Source organism: Crinia signifera, chromosome 3 (genome assembly GCF_055691185.1).
Source record: "Crinia signifera chromosome 3, ASM5569118v1, whole genome shotgun sequence".
In the NCBI taxonomy this organism is placed as follows: domain Eukaryota; kingdom Metazoa; phylum Chordata; class Amphibia; order Anura; family Myobatrachidae; genus Crinia; species Crinia signifera.
In genome coordinates, this window is record NC_139219.1 from 5,646,305 (window position 1) to 5,669,544 (window position 23,240).

The window sequence follows — 23,240 nt, forward strand, 5'->3', positions numbered from 1 at the left end:
GGCCACACCTGTGTATTACCTGACACTCCCAGATAACAGCCGCTCACCATGTAATGATTCCCCAGTGTGTGCATAGCTCAGGACTTACTCAGTGGCTGTGATAGAATCAGGCTGATCAGGGGCGGAGCTGACATCACATGACTTCCCCCTCACACACCTGGCCACGCCTGCATTATCCCTGACACTCCCAGATAACAGCCGCTCACCATGTAATGATTCCCCAGTGTGTGCAGTGCGTGTGTAGCCCAGGACTTACTCAGCGGCTGTGATAGAATCAGGCTGATCGGGGGCGGAGCTGATGCCTGCGTTTTCCATAACACTTCCAAAAATTGTCCGGTTTCCACCCACAAACGGCGTCTTCTTGTCGGTCAAATAGCATACAGCTTGCAATTAAACAAGAATGCACAACAGCATCTGAATAGGCCTCACAATTTGACCACATGTGCTGCGCAAATGACACAAGAGGCCGATAGTGGCACGATTTATCTTATCGACACAACAAATTGTGCATATCGCTTAGTGTACACACATAATCCGTGCTCCTGCAGCCGCTAGTGGCGTATTCTGCTAGGCGCTGCCTCAGTGCTATGTAACATATCCCTAGCGGCCTTGTGCTATGTAAATGAACGACGGAACGATATGTGGTTCTGTCCTACATATGTGTACGGCCAATCCCCGCTGCCCAGGCTAAAGGGAATACATCGGTTTGCATACCTGTAACATCGGAATCATACAAAGTTTCAAAGGACAGGCGGGAATATCCGTTACCTGTGGGACAGACTGATCTTATACAGAGGACAGACGGGAATATCCGTTACCTGTGGGACAGACTGATCTTATACAGAGGACAATGGCTGGGAATTATTTGTCTTATAGCATCTAAACCTCACTGTACGTAACTAATAACGGCGAATGTATTTCTCTCCAGCTGTGCAGGACGTACAAGGTGATGTCGCCCGTTATACCATCGTACTGCAATCAGCCCAATATAACAAGTCGCTGACATTCCCGGCGGATGTCACCCATGCCGTAATCGGAGGCTTGCAGCCCAACACAAAGCACCAGCTCTACCTGGACGTCTCCAATGGCCCCCACAGTATTAGCAGCGGCTGGGTCCACGTGACCACCCTGGATGGAGGTAACCGCTGACAACGGCAGCACTTTTCCCAAATCTGAGCACTAAATGGATTGATTTTGCAAGGTTGAAACCAGTCAGCCTTCTGTTCTAAAATGTCATTTTATTAAACAAATGGTCTAAAATGTTAAAACGCTTAAGTGCATGGTTGACTTTGGAAGGGAGATCAATAAAAGGCCTAGAGAGACGGGAGCAGAACTCTGTAATAGCGAATATTAGCCGCGCCTGAACTTACTCTGGAGCAATATGGCTGTCAATAAACGCTCAAATTCAGGAACAATTATCATTTGTGTAAAGATTTGTTCTGCGAGGCGGCGTCCTGCCAACATGTCAGGCGTGCCGGCAGTCGTGTCCGCCCTGCTGAGAGAGTCTCCTCCAGCTTCAACTGCTGAGACGGGGAGACGTCGCCACCAGAAGCTGCGTGCGGGGCGCTTGGGGCAAAAACAAAATGTTCTGAAGGTTTGCAGCACCGACATCTCCCTTATCCCAGTCATATCCTAGAACTGTGAGGCAATGCGGACCCCTGTAATGGAGCGGAGGGGCCGCCAGGCCAGACCACCTAGTGCCAAGCTCACATCCTCCCCGACACTGCACATTGCCTGTGTTTATGGGCAATACCCACTTACCCCTTGTCTTGTGTCTTGCCGAGACTTATAAATTACATAGTTCCCAATGACCGGTGTTTGTAGATGCAGCGAAAAGCAGCACCAATCCTATGTTACAGATAGGGCCTGCAGGGGGGGGGGGAGGCTGCAGGGACTCCGGTCACGGGCCCAGGACAGGAGTATCAAGTTTCATTTGTCATAAACAAAGTTAACATTTCAATTGAAGCAATGTAGAGAATACCTCCCAACTTGTATTTTCTTACAATCGGGCAGTCCAAAAAGGAACCATTGAAGGCACACATGGAGGCCTGAGGCTGAGTGCCCACGACACCCTTTTTGTCATTGTGGGGGCATCACCATTGGCTCCCCTCCTCACCCTATTAGAGGCGATGCGTATGCCACCAGCCACCCCATCACATCTGAGACGTGGGGGAAGCTTTGGTACTGTACACTCAGGTGTAGAGGGTTACAGTAGATTATACTTGCCTTCCCTCCCAGAATGGCCGGGAGCCTCCCGAAAATAAGGTCCACCTCCTATTCACCCCCCAGAAAGGTGGGTAAGTCCCTCCCACATTGCTGTTAGTCTCCTGTAAGCTCCCTCCCCCTACAGGTGGTCCAATGCACAATTTGCATCAATCCTAGCCCTGTGGCATAGCATGGTGGGGGTTGTGTCCATGACGATGCAATCACACTGGCCATGCCCCCAGTACACATACCATGCCCCACCATGCCCCTTTTCCATCACACCTTATTCAGCAGGGATCGCTATTTTGAGAAGTTGACACTCAGTCAGAACGAGAAAACGCGCCACGCAATCACAGAACGCTGTCCCCTCGCAGATCCGTGCGCAAATACTGAAGCTTCCGCTAATCTGTGACGTGCCCAAGGTCAACACAAGCATTAGGTCAACATTGAGAAGGTTGACAGTCAAAAGGTCAACCTGGGTTTAAAAAAAAAAAAAATTTGAGCCGACATGTGCCGACAGGCGGTATTTCATGCCCTACCATCCACCAGGGCATGGAGTGGGAGTATAATATTGTGCCGAGTGTAGCGAGCTACCATGCCTGAAGCAAGGCAAGCGCAGTGATGCACCGATACGGTGTCCGTGTCGACTGTCGACATCTGGGACAAAAAAAACATGAAAAACCCATGTCGACCTTTTCACTGTCTTCTTCCCCAATGTCTACCTAATTTTTTGTGTCGACCTTTTGACCCTGTCAATCTTGGACATATTGACCTTTTTCCGGTGTCGACCTACAGCCTGTCGACCTTCAATGGGGAACCCAATATATGTCGATCGTAATCTGGTTGACCCAAATACCCATACTCGATCAAGGCTGGCGCTGAAGTCAGAGACCCCCTAATGCTGGCTTCCTTCCGCCTCTGCACCTCACCCGCAGGGAGGCGGGACACTCACCTTTCTCGGGACGCTTCCAAAAGTACAACTGTCCTTTACAGATAATTTGTTGCGTTTAGCCCCTCTGTATATCTGAGCGCAAGCAGAACGGTCTCATCTGACTTTATGCAAGTCATTATAAGCGGTATGATATCATTACCTCCCAAGCTGGCGTTCCAGGTCATTAAAATAGCTCCGTAAGAAAGGATTTTAATTTCCTCGCTGATTGCGAAGGTTACCTCCTTATTTTTATTTTTTTTTGTTTATGAAATAACAATTAATATAAAGCCGTGTGACATGACAGAGAAGGGTTCCGCCGAGCTGTGCCCGCCATCCCTGAATAACTATGTCATTTAAGCTCCAGGAATTTTATTTTTAAATGAGATCTCTATATTAAGTACTGTGGGGTAATCAACATTTTAGATCATTTACTTAACGATAATGCCAGGCTATTGCCTTGATGTAATTTACGGGGTGAAGCGTATAATGTTCTTGAGGTCAGCCGCAATTCTGCCGTGCGTGCCCACCTAATGCCGATCAGCGCCTGACTCTATCAATACGCAGATTGATCGCTTAATTTGATTCTAATGCAAAAGTGCAGATAACTCAAATTATCTCTGACTGGTCACGCCATGGCGGCAGATTGATACAATGTTGGTTGTATAAAACATATTAGCAGCCGCCTGATAATATCTAACTGAGAGTGTAATAAGGCAATTCCGTGCGCGCTGCCGGCTGCGATGGCTTCATCGGCTAAATGCTGAAGCTGAAATACTAATATGCATTTGGTTATACAAGGTCTGTCACGTAGACAGCTGGTGTACTGAGATCCTTCTATTAATTCCAGAGCCTCAGGGTCTGCTACCTCCAGAGGTTGTGGCAATCAACGCTACAGCTGCACGAGTCATCTGGATGCCCCCTTCCAACCCAAATGGCGTTGTCACAGAGTATTCCATCTATGTGAATGATAAACGCTACGAGACGGAGGGGAGCGCACCCCATCAGCTCCTGCTGGACGGCCTGGCTCCGTACACTGTCTACAACGTACAGGTTTGTCCAAAAATAATAATAATTATTAAGGAGATTGCGTTTCCTTATTATTGGGGGTTATTTACATACCAAAGGCGAAATGCGGGGTAACCCTCACTCCGTAGATTTTGCATTCGTGCAGTAATAAGTGTGCAGTTTACACTGTTTATTTCGGTACTTATGTAGTATCTGGGCTGCCGATTTCTAAATCGGGTCGGATCGGGAGATCGCATCGCATCGCATGCGACCATGCGATTCGATTCGATGCGATGCGATGCGATGACCCGATTTTTCCATAGGAATCAATGTTAAAATGGACTGAGTCCATTTTAACATGGAATTCAATGGGAAAAATGGGTCCTTTTCATACCCCTACTATCCAAGTGGGCATGGAGTTGGATATAAACCTGTGGCGAGCGTAGCGAGCCACCGAGCCCGAAGCGTGGCGAGCGAAGCGAGCCCCGCGAGGGGACGAATACCGTCCCCTCGCGGGGCTCGCTTCGCTCGCCACGCTTCGGGCTCGGTGGCTCGCTACGCTCGCCACAGGTTGATATCCAACTCCATGCCCACTTGGATAGTAGGGGTATGAAAAGGACCCATTTTTCCATAGGAATCATTTTAACATTGATTCCTATGGAAAAATCGGGTCATCGCATCCGATATCGGATGCGATGCGATGCGATGCGATATCGCATCGCATCGCATCTGATTGTATGCCTTAACTTAAGGCATACAATCAAAAAATCGGCAGCCCAGATACTACATAAGTACCTTTATTTCTTAGCGTTTATTTATATGGCGCCACAAGGGTTCCGCAGCGCCTAAAAAGTCATAAATGGGCAAAAAACAAATAACAAATTACAGTACGAGACAACTGAGGACAAGTATATGGTAAGTAAAGACCGCTGCATCAGGGCACAGGACACTGGCAGAAATATATATCGTAAGAAAAGCACATTAGGAGCAGGGTTGCCTACCCTCCCGGAATTGCTGTTAGGCTCCTAAAAATCCGGTTCCCTTCCAGGCCCCCAAAAAGTTGGGCAACCCATCTCCCCGGTGGCAGAGGTAAATTGCCATGATTTGCGTATTTTTGGGGCGGGGCTAAATATGCAAATAAAGTATGATTAGGAGAGAGGGCCCTGCTCGTGAGAGCTTACATTCTAAAGGGGAGGGGCAGACAGACAGGGGTGACACAGAAGGGATAGAAGTGACCATATACAGAAGTATAGGTTGAGAGATGTCAGGTTTTATACGGGAGGGTGGGAAGATGATCAGCTCAGTATTAAGGCCCCCATACACTATGCGATTTTGTGCCGATTCCAAACAATGTCGGCACATGGGCCGATAAATCGCAGGAAATCGGGCAAAAATCGTGTGTGGGACATTTGATCCGATCCGATGCGCGGCCCTGTGCGCATCGGACCAGATCAGGAGGTCGGACATGCAGCATGTACGATGACGTTCGACCTCCAGCAGTGGGCGGGCAGCGGCGGCTCTCAAATGAGTGGCCGGCGGGTACAACGGGGGGTGCCGGTGAGGAGCAGTGTGGCCACAGCGGTAATCAGAGCAGTGGAGCGGGTGGCGGTAATCAGTGCAGCGGGCGGGCAGCGGCGGCGGCTATTAGAACTTTAAAAAAATGTGTCAAATTCCTGTCCGGCTTCTGATTGGCTGAAGTAGAGCACTCTCAGACAATCCACGGCGCTGGGAGGGAGGCCGCTGATTGGCTGAGAGTGCTCTATCTCAGCCAATCAAAAGCCGGACAGGCATTTCACATATTATTTTAAAATTCTAATAGCCGCCGCCGCTGCCCGCCCGCTGCACTGATGATCACCACCACTGCACCCGGGTCGCCGCCCGCCCCCACTGCTCCTCACAGGAACTGCTGCTGCCCTCCACCCGCTCCTCACCAGTACCACCGCTGCACCCGCCGCCAGCCCCACTGCTCCTCACCGCACTGCATCTCCCTGGTCTGTTTACATGTGATAAATCGCATGCAATTTATCACATGTAAAAAATGGCACATCAAGTGCCAAATTGTATGTGAGCTGCCGGGCGGCTCGCAGGAGAATTGGGTCCGACTAGTCGGCCTAATGTATGGGGGCCTTTACACATTTTAAGTCTAAGAAAGCGCTGGGTCATCCAAGAGTAGACAGCAGAGAGACAATTGGAGATATGAGTGAGGATAGAGGGAGAGAGATCAGGAGAGGAGAGACAGATTTCAGTATTATCAGCTTAAGGTGCGTACACACGGGGGAGATATATTGCTCAGTGTCTCCTTTTCATCAAGCGACCAGAGATGGTCGCTGATGAAAACGAACCTCTGCTGGGGGAGCTGCAGAGGTAATTAGCTGGTCGCAGGAGCAAGCTCCTGCGACCAGCGATTACAATGGGGCAGAAAACGGGAGCGCGCACCCGGCGATTTATCGCCGGGGGCACACTTCCATCACTGGCAATATGGTCGCCTGCGACCATATTCCCAGCGATTATAGCCCCGATCACCCCCGTGTGTACACAGCAATAGAGGTGATAGTGGAAGTTGAATGAGCGAATAAGATTACCCAGAGGGGAGCTACAGACTTCACATACTACCTGAGGGAGACAATGCTCTGTTCCTGCGCTTCCCTGGTAATGTAGGATTGCCAGCACCTGTGGTGACACCTTTCTTATCAGTTACCTAGCTCCCCACAGGTGCTGGCAATCCTACATTATCCATACCTCCCAGCATGCTTCTCTCCAGGAGGACACAATGCTCTGCTCCTGGGCTTCCCTGGTAATGTATGATTGCCAGCACCTGTGGTGACACCTTTCTTATCAGTTACCTAGCTCCCCACAGGTGCTGGCAGTCATACATTATCCATACCTCCCAGCATGTCCCTCTCCAGGACACAATGCTCTGTTCCCGGGCTTCCCTGGTAATGTATGATTGCCAGCACCTGTGGTGACACCATTCTTATCAGTTACCTAGCTCCCCACAGGTGCTGGCAATCCTACATTATCCATACCTCCCAGCATGCTTCTCTCCAGGAGGACACAATGCTCTGCTCCTGGGCTTCCCTGGTAATGTATGATTGCCAGCACCTGTGGTGACACCTTTCTTATCAGTTACCTAGCTCCCCACAGGTGCTGGCAGTCATACATTATCCATACCTCCCAGCATGTCCCTCTCCAGGACACAATGCTCTGTTCCCGGGCTTCCCTGGTAATGTATGATTGCCAGCACCTGTGGTGACACCATTCTTATCAGTTACCTAGCTCCCCACAGGTGCTGGCAATCATACATTATCCATACCTCCCAGCATGCCCCTCTCCAGGAGGACACAATGCTCTGTTCCTGGGCTTCCCTGGTAATGTATGATTGCCATCACCTGTGGTGACACCTTTCTTATCAGTTACCTAGCTCCCCACAGGTGATGGCAATCATACATTATCCATAGTAACCTCCCAGCATGCCCTTCTCCAGGAGGACACAATGCTCTGTTCCTGGGCTTCCCTGGTAATGTATGATTGCCAGCACCTGTGGTGACACCTTTCTTATCAGTTACCTAGCTCCCCACAGGTGCTGGCAATCATACATTATCCATACCTCCCAGCATTCCCCTCTCCAGGCGGACACAATGCTCTGTTCCTGGACTTCCCTGGTAATGTATAATTGGCAGCACATGTGGTGACACCATTCTTATCACTTACCTAGCTCCCCACAGGTGCTGGCAATCATACATTATCCATACCTCCCAGCATGCCACTCTCCAGGAGGACACAATGCTCTGTTCCTGGGCTTCCCTCGCAATGTATGATTGCCATCACCTGTGGTGACACCTTTCTTATCAGTTACCTGTCTCCTCACAGGTGCTGGCAATCCTACGTTACAAGGGAAGTCCAGGAGCACAGCACTGTGTCCCTCATGGAGAGGGTCAGGTAGGCAAGTACTGTATTTTATAGAGAGAAACAGAGAGGACCAAGAACAGAATGAATCAGCTACTGTACTGTCAATGGAGTGCAGGACAGGTGGATGCATTACAGTATAGCTGTGCTTTATCAGAACTGACAGTACAAATAGAAGCAATGACGGTCATTGGAAAAGTTTTTGTTGCTGTCAAACAAGGTGTTATTACGGCTGAATATCCAGATTAAGCAGTCAGGAGTAGTATGTTGTGAGGATGAAGTGAACTCACTCAAAGTAGTCCTTCGGTTTTCTGTGTAACACCAGTATAACGCTGCAGTTATGTTTCACTTCGGTGTAACGCCGGTATAACGCTGCAGTTACATATGTTTCACTTCGGTATAACGCTGCAGTTATGTTTCACTTTGGTTTAACGCCGGTATAACGCTGCAGTTATGTTTCACTTCGGTGTAACGCCGGCATAATGCTGCAGTTATGTTTCACTTCAGTGTAACGCCGGTATAATGCTGCAGTTATGTTTCACTTTGGTCAAACTTGCCTACCTGACCCTCTCCATGATGGAGGGAATGCTCTGTTCCTGGACTGTAGGATTGCCATCACCTGTGGGGAGCTAGGTAACTGATAAGAAAGGTGTCACCACAGGTGCTGGCTGGCAATCCTACATTACCAGGGAAGCCCAGGAACAGAGCATTGTGTCCTCCTGGAGAGGGGCATGCTGGGAGGTATGGATAATGTATGAATGCCAGCACCTGTGAGGAGCTAGGTAACTGATAAGAAAGGTGTCACCACAGGTGATGGCAATCATACATTACCAGGGAAGGCCAGGAGCAGATCATTGTGTCCTCCTGGAGAGGGGCATGCTGGGAGGTATGGATAATGTATGATTGCCAGCACCTGTGGGGAGCTAGGTAACTGATAAGAAAGGTGTCACCACAGGTGCTGGCAATCATACATTACCAGGGAAGCCCAGGAACAGAGCATTGTGTCCTCCTGGAGAGGGGCATGCTGGGAGGTATGGATAATGTATGATTGCCAGCACCTGTGGGGAGCTCGGTAACTGATAAGAAAGGTGTCACCACAGGTGATGGCAATCATACATTACCAGGGAAGTCCGGGAGCAGAGCATTGTGTCCTCCTGGAGAGGGGCATGCTGGGAGGTATGGATAATGTATGATTGCCAGCACCTGTGGGGAGCTAAATAACTGATAAGAAAGGTGTCACCACAGGTGATGGCAATCATACATTACCAGGGAAGCCAGGAACAGAGCATTGTGCCCTGCTGGAGAGGGGCATGCTGGGAGGTATGGATAATGTATGATTGCCAGCACCTGTGGGGAGCTAGGTAACTGATAAGAAAGGTGTCACCACAGGTGCTGGCAATCCTACATTACCAGTTAAGCCCAGGAGCAGAGCATTGTGTCCCTCATGGAGAGGGGAATGCTGGGAGGTATGGATAATGTATGATTGCCAGCACCTGTGGGGAGCTAGGTAACTGATAAGAAAGGTGTCACCACAGGTGCTGGCAATCATACATTACCAGGGAAGCTCAGGAACAGAGCATTGTGTCCTCCTGGAGAAGGGCATGCTGGGAGGTATGGATAATGTAGGATTGCCAGCACCTGTGGGGAGCTAGGTAACTGATAAGAAAGGTGTCACCACAGGTGTTGGCAATCATACATTACCAGGGAAGCCCAGGAACAGAGCATTTTCTCCCTCATGGAGAGGGTCAGGTAGGGAACCCTGATTAACTTGCGTCTGGGTCCCCTCCAGTGGCGGCTCTTACCAGTATAGAGGAGGGGGGCTGCCGCAATGCTAGCCCCCCTCTGCTGCCGTCCACATACTGCCGTGCTCCCCGGCTCCTCCCGTCCACCGCCGTGCTTCCCGGCCACGCGCGCTCCCGAGTCCTATGCACGGGGCCAGCGCATGCGCAGTAACTTCATACATTCTGCGCATGCGCTGGCCCAAGCTTCCGTGGGGGGGGGGGGCTGCCTTTGCAGCAGCCCCCGGAGGCTTGATCGGGTCCCCCGGTTCTGGCGCATGCGCAGTATTTTATATTTTTAAAATAGTCAGACGAGTGCAGCTCAGATCAGTATATAGAATATATACACTAGAACGGAGAATCCCAAGGTTTTCATGCTATGCACCCCCATCGTGCCACTAAGGGGCAGCTGCAGAATTTGTTGCAAAATGAACATAAATAAAAGAGGCGCATGCAAATATGTCCACCCATATTCCGGGTCCGAGGTGCGTTCAGGTCGGCTACAGTGGCCTATATGCAGGGATGGATAGTGGCTGTTATAAAACCCCAGCATTTTATTGTGCGAGTGTGAAAAGAGGCGTGGTCTCACGGGGACATGTCACAAGTCACTATGCTGGCGCTGAGCAGTACACCAGGAGGCCCGGTCTCTCTCTGATTGGTCCATCCACCCATTGTCATACTGGGAGTGTTCAGTGTTCAGTGTACAGGAAATGCTTGTTATGCAGGAAGTGGTTGTTACACGGGAAGCGCTGCCACAGTCAATTTTCTGCAGTAAAGTAAAGACACACTTGTGCAGCTCTCCTGAGTCCTGTCCTGATTTGCAGACAGACTGCTTTGCAATGACCTTGCTGTATTCAACATGTACTGTATGTATATACGTAGCAGAATCACACTGATCCTGTGTCGTTATAGCCCCGCCCCCTCCACGTAGATAGACAAAACGGGTTATTTCCCATCCTGGGGGGCGGGGCTTAATGATGTCACACTCAAGCCCCGCCCCCGAAGTCATGCTGAAAGTCTCCTCTCCGGGCTACTCCTGGAGAGGCGACTTCAAAAGTCGGCAACCCTGATCTATCCCCCAGGTCCCTGCGGCGGATGGGAACTAGTTCCCAGGACCCCACCGCTGACTGTCCAGCTGCCGCAGGGACCCCCTGCCTGCCCCATGCTGCCCGGACCCCAGGGATGCGCTGCCCGGACCCCGCTGCCTAATACCCACCACCCACCTGGAGTGTGGGGGCCCCTGATGTGTGGGGACAATCGCCCCTTGTCGTCCCTGGTGGATCCGCCACTGCTGGCCTGTGCATTGCATATTTATGCATCTGTCATAGTACTTACTCTGCAGCATCCTCTAAATGTCTGCCACTCTATCATTGTATCCTATGTACAGTACTCATTCCAGCAACTCTGAAATGTTTGGATAGATTGGTGAAACACACTATATACTTACATTTTAGTTTGAGGTTGAGATGCCCAAATGGCTTTTGGCTTCCCAAATGTACAGCTGTACACCAGTGGCAACAGTGACACCTGCATGGTTAAAAAAGGTACGGCACATCTAAAAAAAACTACAGCTGCGCACAGTAAACTGAGGCAAAACAATAAAAGTATGGGATTATTTTCTAGAGAGTAAACAAATTTGTATTTATTTTTGTGAGACATTTTTGAAACATTATTTGTATCGTCTCCGTGAGTCCGCCCAAGCTGTCACAGGAAGGCAAACGCCTACATTTGTAAATGTTACAAAATGAATCCATGTTTGGCTACGCTTTAGTATTAAAGTGAGTGCAGCTAAATCTAAATCTCTGACTGGTTTATATGAATATATATATATATATATATATATATATATATATATATATATATATATATATATATATATATGGAAAAATATATGGAAAAAAGAGAAGATAGAGGTGCGCTCTGTATATTTCACCACTTCTGTACATTAATAATCATACAAATTTGTATTTATTCTGTTTTTTTACAAAGACAAAGATTCAATAAAAGTGAATTCGAACAAAATTCAATGGGTTGACCCCCATTCAGACACACTTCATTCGAGTGAATATCAATAGATCCGACTTCAAAGAGCAAACTTCTTTGTGATAAGAAACCCTACGCGTTTCGTCCGTCAGGACTTCATCAGGGGTAAATTTGGATTCAATCTGAATAGTACCATAAGACTAGATTTCTTCAGGAGTTAGATGTATGCTTTTTCCAAAACGTGTATATAACAGCACATACGTGGAAGAGACCCCTGTCTTTGAGCAGTTTTGTGCTATTCCAAGCAATCACCGGCAGAAATTGGAAGAAATCTAGTCTTATGGTACTATTCAGATTGGATCCAAATTTACCCCTGATGAAGTCCTGACGGACGAAACGCGTAGGGTTTCTTATCAAAAAGAAGTTTGCTCTTTGAAGTCGGATCTATTGATATTCACTCGAATGAAGTGTGTCTGAATGGGGGTCAACCCATTGAATTTTGTTCGAATTCGCTGTTATTGAATCTTTGTCTTTATTTATTTTATTTATTTATTTATTTGCAGTTTCTTATATAGCGCAGCAGATTCCGTTGCGCTTTACAATAGTAAACAGTGATAAAACAAACTGGGTAACAACAGACAGACATGGAGGTAGGAGGGCCCTGCTGCAAGCTTACAATCTATAGGGATATAGGAGGGAAACACAAGGACAGGCACCAGTAATAGCATAGCAGTCCCAACAAGTTACAAGTCCAGAAGGGAAGCTATATAATACATAAGTGCCTCAGAGGGTTATGCGTGTAGAACTTAAATATGATAGGCTTGCCTGAAGAGGTGAGTTTTCAGGGAACGCTTGAAAGTTTGGAGGCTAGCGGAGAGTCTAATTGTGCATGGAAGGGCATTCCATAGGATGGGAGCAGCCCGATGAAAGTCCTGTAATAGTGAATGGGAGCTAGTGATCCGCTCAGATGAGAGACGCAAATCTTGTGCAGAGCGGAGTGGTCGAGATGGGAGATATTTTGTGATAAGTGCAGAGATATATGCTGGTGCAGTATGGTTAATAGCTTTATATGCAAGTAGAAGTGTTTTATATTGAATACGGTAATATACAGGCAACCAATGGAGGGACTGGCAGAGCGGATCAGCAGACGATGAGCGTCTTGCAAGGAAGATCAGCCTAGCAGCAGCATTTAAAATGGATTGCAGTGGTGAGAGTCTGTTCTTGGGAAGTCCAGTTAGGAGACTATTGCAATAATCAATGCGGGATATAATGAGTGCATGGATAAGAGATTTAGTAGTGTCTTGTGTGAGATACGGTCGTTATTTGGATATGTTTTTTAGATGCATGTAACATGATTTGGAGACAGATTGAATGTGGGGAACAAAGGACAGGTCAGAGTCGAGGGTGACCCCTAAGCAACGAGCTTGTTGGGTAGGGTAGATTGTCGAGTTGTCAACAGTGATGGAGATATCAGGATGGTAACTGTTCTTAGTTGGCGGGAATATAAGTAATTCAGTTTTGGAAATATTGAGTTTGAGTTGGCGAGAAGACATCCAAAGTGAGATGGCAGAGAGACATTCAGAGACTCGGCCCAAAACCACTGGTGACAACTCTGGGGTTGATAGATAGATTTGAGTATCATCCGCATATAAGTGATACTGAAATCCGAAGGAGCTGATTAGTTTGCCAAGCGAGGAGGTATAGATTGAGAAAAGCAGAGGACCTAAGACTGAGCCTTGCGGAACTCCGACTGACAGAGGTAGTGAAGAGGAAGTAGAGTCAGAGAAGCGAACAGTGAAAGAGCGATCAGATAGGTAAGATGTGAACCAGGAAAGGGCTGTATCATTAAGACCTAGGGAGTGTAGTGTTTGTAAAAGGAGAGTGTGATCCACAGTGTCAAACGCAGCAGAAAGATCTAGAAGAATAAGCAGTGAGTAATGGCCTTTAGACTTAGCTGTTACCAGATCATTAACCACTTTAGTCAGTGCTGTCTCAGTGGAGTGTTGAGAGCGAAAGCCTGACTGAAGCGGGTCTAATAGGGTGTTGGAGTTTAGAAAGTTTGTTAGGCGAGAGTAGACAAGTCTCTCAAGTAGCTTGGAGAGGCATGGGAGCTGAGAGATAGGACGATAGTTAGAGAGAGAGTTAGGGTCAGAATTGTGTTTTTTCAGAATGTTTGTCTTTGTAAAAAAACAGACTAAATACAAATTCTATGTACCACCGTATGAATATTAATGTACAGAAGTGGTGAAATATACAGAGCGCACCTCTATCTTCTCTTCTTTCCATATTCTCCACCTGGTACCTATATTAACAGCTAGGTACAGTAGAAGTGCAGCTCACACACCAGCGCAGAAAAAGGACCACACTCCCCCCACTTTCGATATATATATATATATGTGTCTGGATGCAAAGGTTGGTGATATGACTTTAATATGTGCATTTCAGCTATGGTATGTGATAACGTCTTGCTCTGGTCTCTTTAGGTTAAAGTCTGCACGGTATACACATGTGTAAAAAGCAACGCCACCCAAGTCGCCACGGTTGAGGGAAAGCCGAATAAAGTAGAGACCCCACAGATCAGCAATATCAGCTCCAGGTGAGTGAGGGACGTCTGTGGTTAGACCTGATGGCTATCTGGTGTTGTTGCTACACGTCGGTGGTGTAAAGATGGCGGCTGTGTAGGATGTGGCCTACCAGCAGGAGATGTGGAGGAGGGATATGAGAAGAAGGGGTGCTGTGATTTGTGGTACCCAATAACCTTGGCAAAATGCAACCAAGCCCCTGTCGCCTCATTGGGGGCTGATGCTGCTTCATCACTGAGCACCAGAGCCGGGGGGCGTTGAGTACGGTGCCAGGTAGAAGTCTCATACAATATAGTTTCCTGGGGACCACCACTCTCAGCAGCCATGCCACCCAAGACTACTTTGGAGGCCGCATGTACAGTGACCACCACCGTTCCCAGTATTCCGTGGTTTGCCACGTACAGTTACAGAGTGAAACGGACTATACTGTTAGATCAGCAATTGCTCTAGAACTTTCTTCCAGACCATTCCCTACCCTACCGCCCCATCCCCCAAACCACCGGGTATTTTCTATGTAAGCCCCCCGGATAATGCCTGCTCCGCACTATGGGTTGTACTAATGGTGACCAAAACTGCAGATTTCAGAGGTTTGCCGCATGCCACAGATTTTCTCCACACACACACATAGACACACAAACACATGCCGACATCCGCACGGCTCACGACACAAAGGACAGATCTTGGAGGAAGGACGGGTCTTATATGCACAATGTATATTGCATACATGCTCTCCGCCAACATAATACATGCATAGCGGCGTTTATTACCTCCACAGGCCTGAATAATTGGGAATATACCTGCAGAGGTCGGATCCCTTTGTGCATCTCTAGACTCTGTGATCTGTCCTGTGCAAACTCCGGGATCCGGATGGAGCTCGTTATTCTACTTGTGGTTCTGTGAGGAGACCTGTGTGGGGTCCTGAGAACCTGTGCACTAGAGCATATTACATACACATGTTATACAGAAGAACATGTTATATACACATGTGATACACTAGAGCATATTACATACACATGTTATACAGAAGAACATGTTATATACATATGTGATACAGAAGAGCATGTTACATACACATGTGATACAGAAGAGCATGTTATATACACATGTGATAAACTAGAGCATGTTACATACACATGTGATACAGGAGAACATGTTATATACACATGTGATACAGAAGAGCATGTTGCATACACATGTGATACAGAAGAACATGTTATATACACATGTGATACAGGACATGTTACATACACATGTGATACAGAAGAGCATGTTGCATGAGCATGTGATACAGGAGAACATGATATATACACATGTGATACACCAGAGCATGCTACATACACATGTGATACAGGAGAACATGTTACATACACGCAGGGCCGCCAAGAGAAATTCTGGGCCCCGGTACAACAACTTCCTGGGGGTGGAGATCTCTGCACACTCTGCGGACCTTGTGTTACGCCACTGTTTCCAAGGTGGATACACGTACAAAAATTTACACTGTAATGTCTATTACACATGTCACACATCCATTACATATTATACCACATGCCATAATGCTCATTACACATTATGCCACACACCGTAATGCTCATTGCATATTAAGAAATTAACATGCTCTACCAGGGGTTAACATGCTCTGCCAGGGGTTAACATTCTGTGCCAGGGATTAACCTGTCTGCCCTGATTTACATGCTCTGCCAGGGGTTAACATGCTCTGCCAGGGGTTACATGCTCTTTGCAAAGGATTTACACATACCCTCCAACATGGCCCATTTCATTAGGTACAAAATGCTCTGTTCCTGGACTTCCCTGCCAGTGGCAATTACAGATGTGAGCCTGCAGCACAGTCCAATATTCAAAAGGGGGGGTCACATATACTGCCACCCCAAGCATCACTGCACTGGACTCACTGGCAGTTGATGTGACTGCGCCTCTTTGAATTTTGGACTGTGCTGGAGTCCAACCTCTGTAATTACCACTGGCAGGGAAGTCCCAGAACAGAGCATTTTGTACCTAATGGAATGGGTCATGTTAGGGGTACTTGCCACCAAATAAAAAAAAAACCTGTGTGCCCAGACCAGGGCCCCCCGGACAGGCCCGGGCCCGGGTAAATTGTACCTGCTCCTCCCCTCTCTCGGCACCCCTGCATACACGTGATACACCAGAGCATGTTACATACACATGTTATACACCAGAGCATGTTACATACACATGTGATACACCAGAGCATGTTACATACACATGTGATACACCAGAGCTTGTTACATACACATGTGATACACCAGAGCATGCTACATACACATGTGGCACAGACGAGCATGATACATAAACATGTGATACAGGAGAACATGTTACATACACATGTGATACACCAGAGCATGTTACATACACATGTGATACAGAAGAGCATGTTACATACATATGTGATACAGAAGGACATGTTACATACACATGTGATACAGAAGGACATGTTACATACACATGTGATACACCAGAACGTGTTACATACACATGTGATACAGAAGGACATGTTACATACATATGTGATACAGAAGGACATGTTACAGACACATGTGATACAGAAGAACATGTTACATACACATGCGATACAGAAGGACATGTTACATACACATGTGATACAGAAGAACATGTTAAATACATATGTGATACTCCAGAACATGTTACATACATATGTGATACACCAGAACGTGTTACATACACATGTGATACAGAAGGACATGATACATACACATGTGATACAGAAGGACATGTTACATACACATGTGATACACCGGAGCGTGTTGCGGTGGTGACAGCACCAGGTTGCGGCTATTAGGTGACCTCCGCGTTGTTAGCATCCTTTCCTCGCATGTCATATTATCATCAACTCTTCTCCTATCCCCAAAGATTACTAACTGCGGATCGATTGCCCTGACAATGCCTGGCGAGCCCTGCACCTCACCCGCTACTTCATTTATTTGCCAGGGTGGATTTGCTAGAGTGGAATTTAATCAATAGGTAATTCATTAATTCTGATGCTGAAGTATGAAGGGGCTGGTGTATCTGTGCAAGTCATATACATCATGCATGAGGCTGAGTGTGCCTCGTGTCTCCTGGGAGAGTGCAGGGCTCATACATATACATGTGTGTGTGTGTGTGTGTGTGTGTGTGTGTATATATATATATATATATATATATATATATATATATATATATATATATATATAGAAGAAATGGCAATAAGGCGTCACCCGGAGACTGCATAAAGTTTCAAAGCTTTATTGTGGTGACCGACACCATAAATTCACCATCGGTACCTTCATGCTTAAACCCTTAACACTTAACTTAAACTACACTTATCTAAAATAACGACACGGACACAAGTGCTGGCGTTTCAAAATAACGAATGTCAAATTTATTTTGACAACAAACTAAAGACTATAAAATTGGTGGCGGCACTAAAGAACGGTCAGATCAAAGAAAAAGGGGGTGGGTAGGGTCACCATAACATTCACACACCGCTGGTGACCAACTCTCCCAGCCAACCACCGGTGTCGGTGGAGGCAGCCATCTTCCGTGCATAGAAGTATGGCTCGTGACAATCGATGCCTGGAGAGCGCACCCACTAATGTACACACATTCCATCAACACAGTTGAGCGTTCTTTACCGCCGCCCAAAGAAGAAATAGAGACAGAAAATAGGGATGGGTGGGTGGGGAAAATTCCCAGAGAGGAAGTCTCTCTCTGGTCAGCAGACCCTTTTCCCCCACCTAGCTCCCCCCACTGCACCCATTGGCTGCCAGACGCAGCCCTTCCCCCTATCTGTTCCTCTAGGCAGCATGTAAAGCCCCTTCGGTGATTTATGTCACCTCTCACTTAATCAGCTATCGGTGTTCCTTAAATTCACCATCGGTACCTTCATGCTTAAACCCTTAACACTTAACTTAAACTACACTTATCTAAAATAACGACACGGACACAAGTGCTGGCGTTTCAAAATAACGAATGTCAAATTTATTTTGACAACAAACTAAAGACTATAAAATTGGTGGCGGCACTAAAGAACGGTCAGATCAAAGAAAAAGGGGGTGGGTAGGGTCACCATAACATTCACACACCGCTGGTGACCAACTCTCCCAGCCAACCACCGGTGTCGGTGGAGGCAGCCATCTTCCGTGCATAGAAGTATGGTTCGTGACAATCGATGCCTGGAGAGCGCACCCACTAATGTACACACATTCCATCAACACAGTTGACCGTTCTTTACCGCCAAGCTAGGCCCTAAGCCGCAGCACCGCCACCAACAATAACAACGCTCAGCACTGATTTCTCAAAAACAAAAACAGGTCTTCCAAAAACATCGCCATGCCCTCCGTGCTCAGGTGCACGCCATCCTCCCTATACAGCTCTGATCTCTGGAAAACGATGCCATCATGTCGGATGACACCCCCCCCATTTTCCAACACATATCGCTCCACAGCTGAATTTACTTTCTTCCGAGAGCTATCCACCCGCGGGCAAGATCAAGCCGATCTCCATACACGCCTGGGAATCATATTTGACCAGACCAGTTTACAAGCCGGCCATGCCTGCGCAACAATATGAAAATCCCTGATGATGAGGGACCGTAGCTCCAAGGTCGTGCATTGCCCCACATCATTGCCGCCCAAATGGATGATCAGCACCCCGGGAGTGCCGTAATTTCGCCTGGCCCTCAACAGCTGTTCTTGCAAGGCACACCAGCGCATGCCTCTCACACCCAACCATCGCACCATTCCTGCTTCCGGATAAACGCACACATCCGAGGCCACAGGCGACCTTGAGGCCCAATACACGAAAGAATGGCCTATGACCCACACGCTCCTGACATCCTGCCGACCTGCAACAGGGTACAATACATTAAGACCGCTCCGAACAATGCAAACTGAAAACACGCATACCAGAGGGGGGGGAGAAGATAAAGTTTTTGGACCATGGCACCAGATCTTGAGGCACAAAACACACAAACCCCCGGAGTAAACTATCAGTTACGCCATAACAAATTAGGGATCAGCCAAATTGTGCCCCCGGGGGAAATGTGAACACACCTCAAGACCCCCACAGTAGGTTGACGAGTGCTTATGCATCCAGTGAACCATGATCCGGCAAAGTGACAGAGAGAGTTGGCCGAATGTACCTGCGAAAGACTGCGGAGCGCCATCGGCCCAGAGACTGAATCTCTGCGTCGGAGCGGCCCCCCGCAGCTGCAGACGTAGCAGCCCCGATCCTAAAGGAATGAGACCCAAACTCCTTTGGATCGAGGCCCAAGGCCCCCAGCGCCCGGCCCAGGACATGGCAGAACTGGTACCTAGTGAGCGGTGACCCGTCCTCATGCATCAACCACGCACCCGGGCGGTCGGGGCGCACCTGTTGAAAGGCCAAGGCCATCTCCACCGGGCACACCCCTTCCGCCGTACCTGGGAGCAACGACAGCCACCGCCCCCTCCCAGTCTGGTCCGTCTTGGACCGTCGCATATGACACAATACAGAATCCCTTTGGACCACCACATCGGTCACGTCCAAAGGCGACGGGGCATTCCTGGACGGCGCCACCAGCTCCCCAATCCTAAAGGCCCCATGATATGCCATTGCGTATGCCAACCGGAACAGTAGGACCTCGTAGCGAGGGTAGCAAACGTCCCGGAGGGCACCCAGCAGCGGTGGGAGCAGTGCAATATCAATAGGCCGCCTTCGGTCGGAGACTGCCGGAGTGGCCCGTTGCCAACCCCTCAATGCTCTAGAAACTAGAAAAGACTTAGATGGGTCAGCACGACCATACAAGGATGAGAAAAAGGAGACCCCGGACAACACCCACCTAACCGCGGCAACAGAGAAATTCAAAGAATACAGGTGCCAAACAAAAGCCACCATAGCCGCCCTGGGCGCCTTACCTGCCTGCTCGGAGGAGAGCCTGAATTGCTCCCACTCCTGCCACCCTTCTTGGTAGCATCTCAGAGTCCTTGGTGCGATGGCCCGCATGGCTAAGCCCTCCATGCCGGCCTGATCATCTGCCAAACATAAGGGGGACATGACTCACCAACGATGTCTGCATCGGGGGCCAAGGTGTGAAAACGGGCCCAATCCCCCCTAGATAAAGCATCCGCGATCGAATTCTCCACCCCCGGCACATGCTTGGCAGTGAATTGGATGTTTAACAGCAAGCACCGCAAGACTAAGCGAGACAACAACCTCAATACAGGGAGCGAGGAGGAGCCCTGACGGTTTATCGCCTGAACCACCCCCAGGTTATCGCACCAAAAAACTATGCAGGAATTCCTTAGTCTATCCCCCCATAGCTCAAGGGCCACCACAATGGGAAATAATTCAAGCAACAGCAAATTGCGCGTAAGGCCCTCTGCGACCCACTCCACGGGCCATGGCGCCGCGCACCATGACCTGTGCAGGTAGGCCCCAAAACCAATCCCTCCAGCAGCATCCGTGAACAATTCCAATTGGGCACTGCTATGCCGAGGAGCCGGCCATATCAATACCCCATTGAACCGTTCTAAAAAGGAACTCCATATTTTGAGATCCCTCTTTAGCTCCGCAGATAAACGCACGAAATGCAACGGATGCCGGATCCCTGCCATGGCGCGTTCGAGTTTTCTGCAGAAAACCCGACCCATCGGGATAACTCTGCAAGCAAAATGCAGCAAGCCAAGTAGCGACTGGAGCTGGCGCAACTGAAGCTTGCCCGCGCACAAAGCCACTGAGACCACCCCTTGCAGCCGTTCAAGCTTATCAAGGGGAAGCCTACAGCAGCCGGCTAGGGTATCTATCTCTATCCCGAGGAATGAGAGGCAGGTGACTGGCCCCTCCGTTTTTTCCGCTGCTATGGGCACCCCAAAAAACTCAAACAACCGCTGAACTACTCCCAATAGTGCTGCGCAACGTGAGGACCCAGCCGGGCCCACGCATAGAAAGTCGTCTAGGTAATGAGCCAATCCCCACTCCCCCGACTCCCTCTGTGCGCACCAGTGCAAGAAAGTGCTAAAACGCTCGAAGTAAGCGCAGGATATCGAGCAGCCCATGGGCAAGCACCTATCCACGTAGAAACCTGTGGGTAGCCGAAAGCCCATGAACCGAAACGAGTCCGGATGCAATGGAAGCAGGCGGAACGCCGATTCCACATCAATCTTCGCCAGCAACGCTCCCGTGCCAAAATTACGCACGATAGCCAAAGCTTGTTCGAAAGACTGATAAGTGACCCGGCACAATTCCTCGGGAATTGCGTCGTTCACCGATGAGCCTGGCGGATGAGACAAATGCTGAATAAGCCGAAACTTACCCGCCTCCTTTTTTGGGACCACCCCCACCGGGGAGAGCACCAAATCCCCGATCGGAGGGGTCCCGAAAGGTCCCACCATTCGCCCCAGGCTCACTTCCTTAGCAACTTTTTCCAGCACTACGAGGGGCATGTCTATGGCTGACTTGAGGTTCCTGGGGGATTTCGTGTTAACTACGCCTTGAATGGGGAGACGAAAGCCAAAACGGAATCCGTCTGCCAGGAAAGTCGCGCAAGGTCTGTCCGGGTAATCGCTCAGCCAATGGACGATGCGATCCACCCGAACAGGGGAGGGGGCCTTACTGAGGAGCAACCCCGGAGGCTGGCCTAGGCGGAGCGGCCCCTTGCCTGCCACTGTTGCAATCCCTGACGGGGTGGGGTCCCCAACATCGAGCGCAGGAATGCTTAAATCTACAGCGGGTTCCCAGGTTGCAGCCGACCCCATTGAAGCCAAAACATCTACCCGCGGGTGCTCCACCCGCGTTGCTCCGAAAGGGGGGCGGGGGTCGCCTAGCCACTGTGCCCGCCGCCATAGGGGCGGGAGGCGCAGGAGGAGGAGGGGCAGGGGGCGCAGCGGATGACGCCGGCTTCTTGCCTACCCAAAGCTCCACGTCCTTGCATCCGAAATCTATGATGGCTGACCCCGACTGCTTGTGCCGGAAGTCCTCATCATATGATTTCCATGCCGTGCCGCCATCTGACGTGAACATTTCATGAATCATGTGCATATAACGCACCATATTCATGTGTTCTTGCGGCCTGGTCTCTAAATAGCATGCAGCGAACATGAAAAGCCCCGCCTGCCATCTATGGTAAGTGCAATACGCTGCCTCCCCTATACCCCCTTTCTTCTTTGCAGCGCGATAGTCCTTCTCAGCCTGCGCAGTCATAGTGAAGAAACTCACGAATTTCCCTTCATTTATCCGCTCCTGCACGCTCCTGCGCAAACCCCGACACACCGCCGTATAATCACAGCGCACCACATTCCCTTTTGGAAAAAGTGGTGATCCCGAACTCCCGCTAGTGGAACGGGAGTACCTACGGCGTCGCCTAGAACGCCGATGTCTCCGCCGCGACTTACGCCCGCCCTCCTCATCCGACGTCCCTGAATTGGACCCGGAGGAGGAGGAGGAGGTGCGTGACTTGCGCCTGCGCCGCTTCGCCTTACGCGCTGACCCACCTGATGTTCCTGCTACCGCAACAGCCATCGTCTGAGTTGCTGGGCTGGACGTGCCCCCGGAAACGACCAGCGGGCCGGATGTTGACGCCTCCATGTTCGTTGTAGCCACGGGAACAGCCGGCATTGGAGTAGGCATGACATTTTGTGACACAGACACATTGGGGAGCAGCGCGGTGGAACTACTCGCCTGTGACCCCCTGGGAGGAGAACTCGGCGTATTCTGGCTAAGCAGCGGGACCAATACCGACACTAACTGGCGCCACCTATCTTCCGCCTGTACGGCCCCCCCTGCTTGTTGCGTCTGCTGACCCGTTACTTCGGACCCAGTGCCGCCTGGGGCACTTCC

General features: G+C 49.3%; 1 protein-coding gene across 6 annotated transcripts in view; it reads left to right on the forward strand.

Annotated features, from left to right (window-relative positions):
• USH2A (usherin) overlaps positions 1–23,240 on the forward strand; it is a 739,769-nt gene that overhangs the window by 487,565 nt on the left and 228,964 nt on the right. For all 6 annotated transcript variants that reach the window (XM_083175163.1, XM_083175160.1, XM_083175162.1 and 3 more), the window contains exons 44-46: positions 929–1,138; positions 3,984–4,186; positions 14,292–14,404. In XM_083175163.1, the coding sequence (XP_083031289.1) occupies positions 929–1,138; positions 3,984–4,186; positions 14,292–14,404 (526 nt within the window). The remainder of the gene's footprint in view (positions 1–928; positions 1,139–3,983; positions 4,187–14,291; positions 14,405–23,240) is intronic.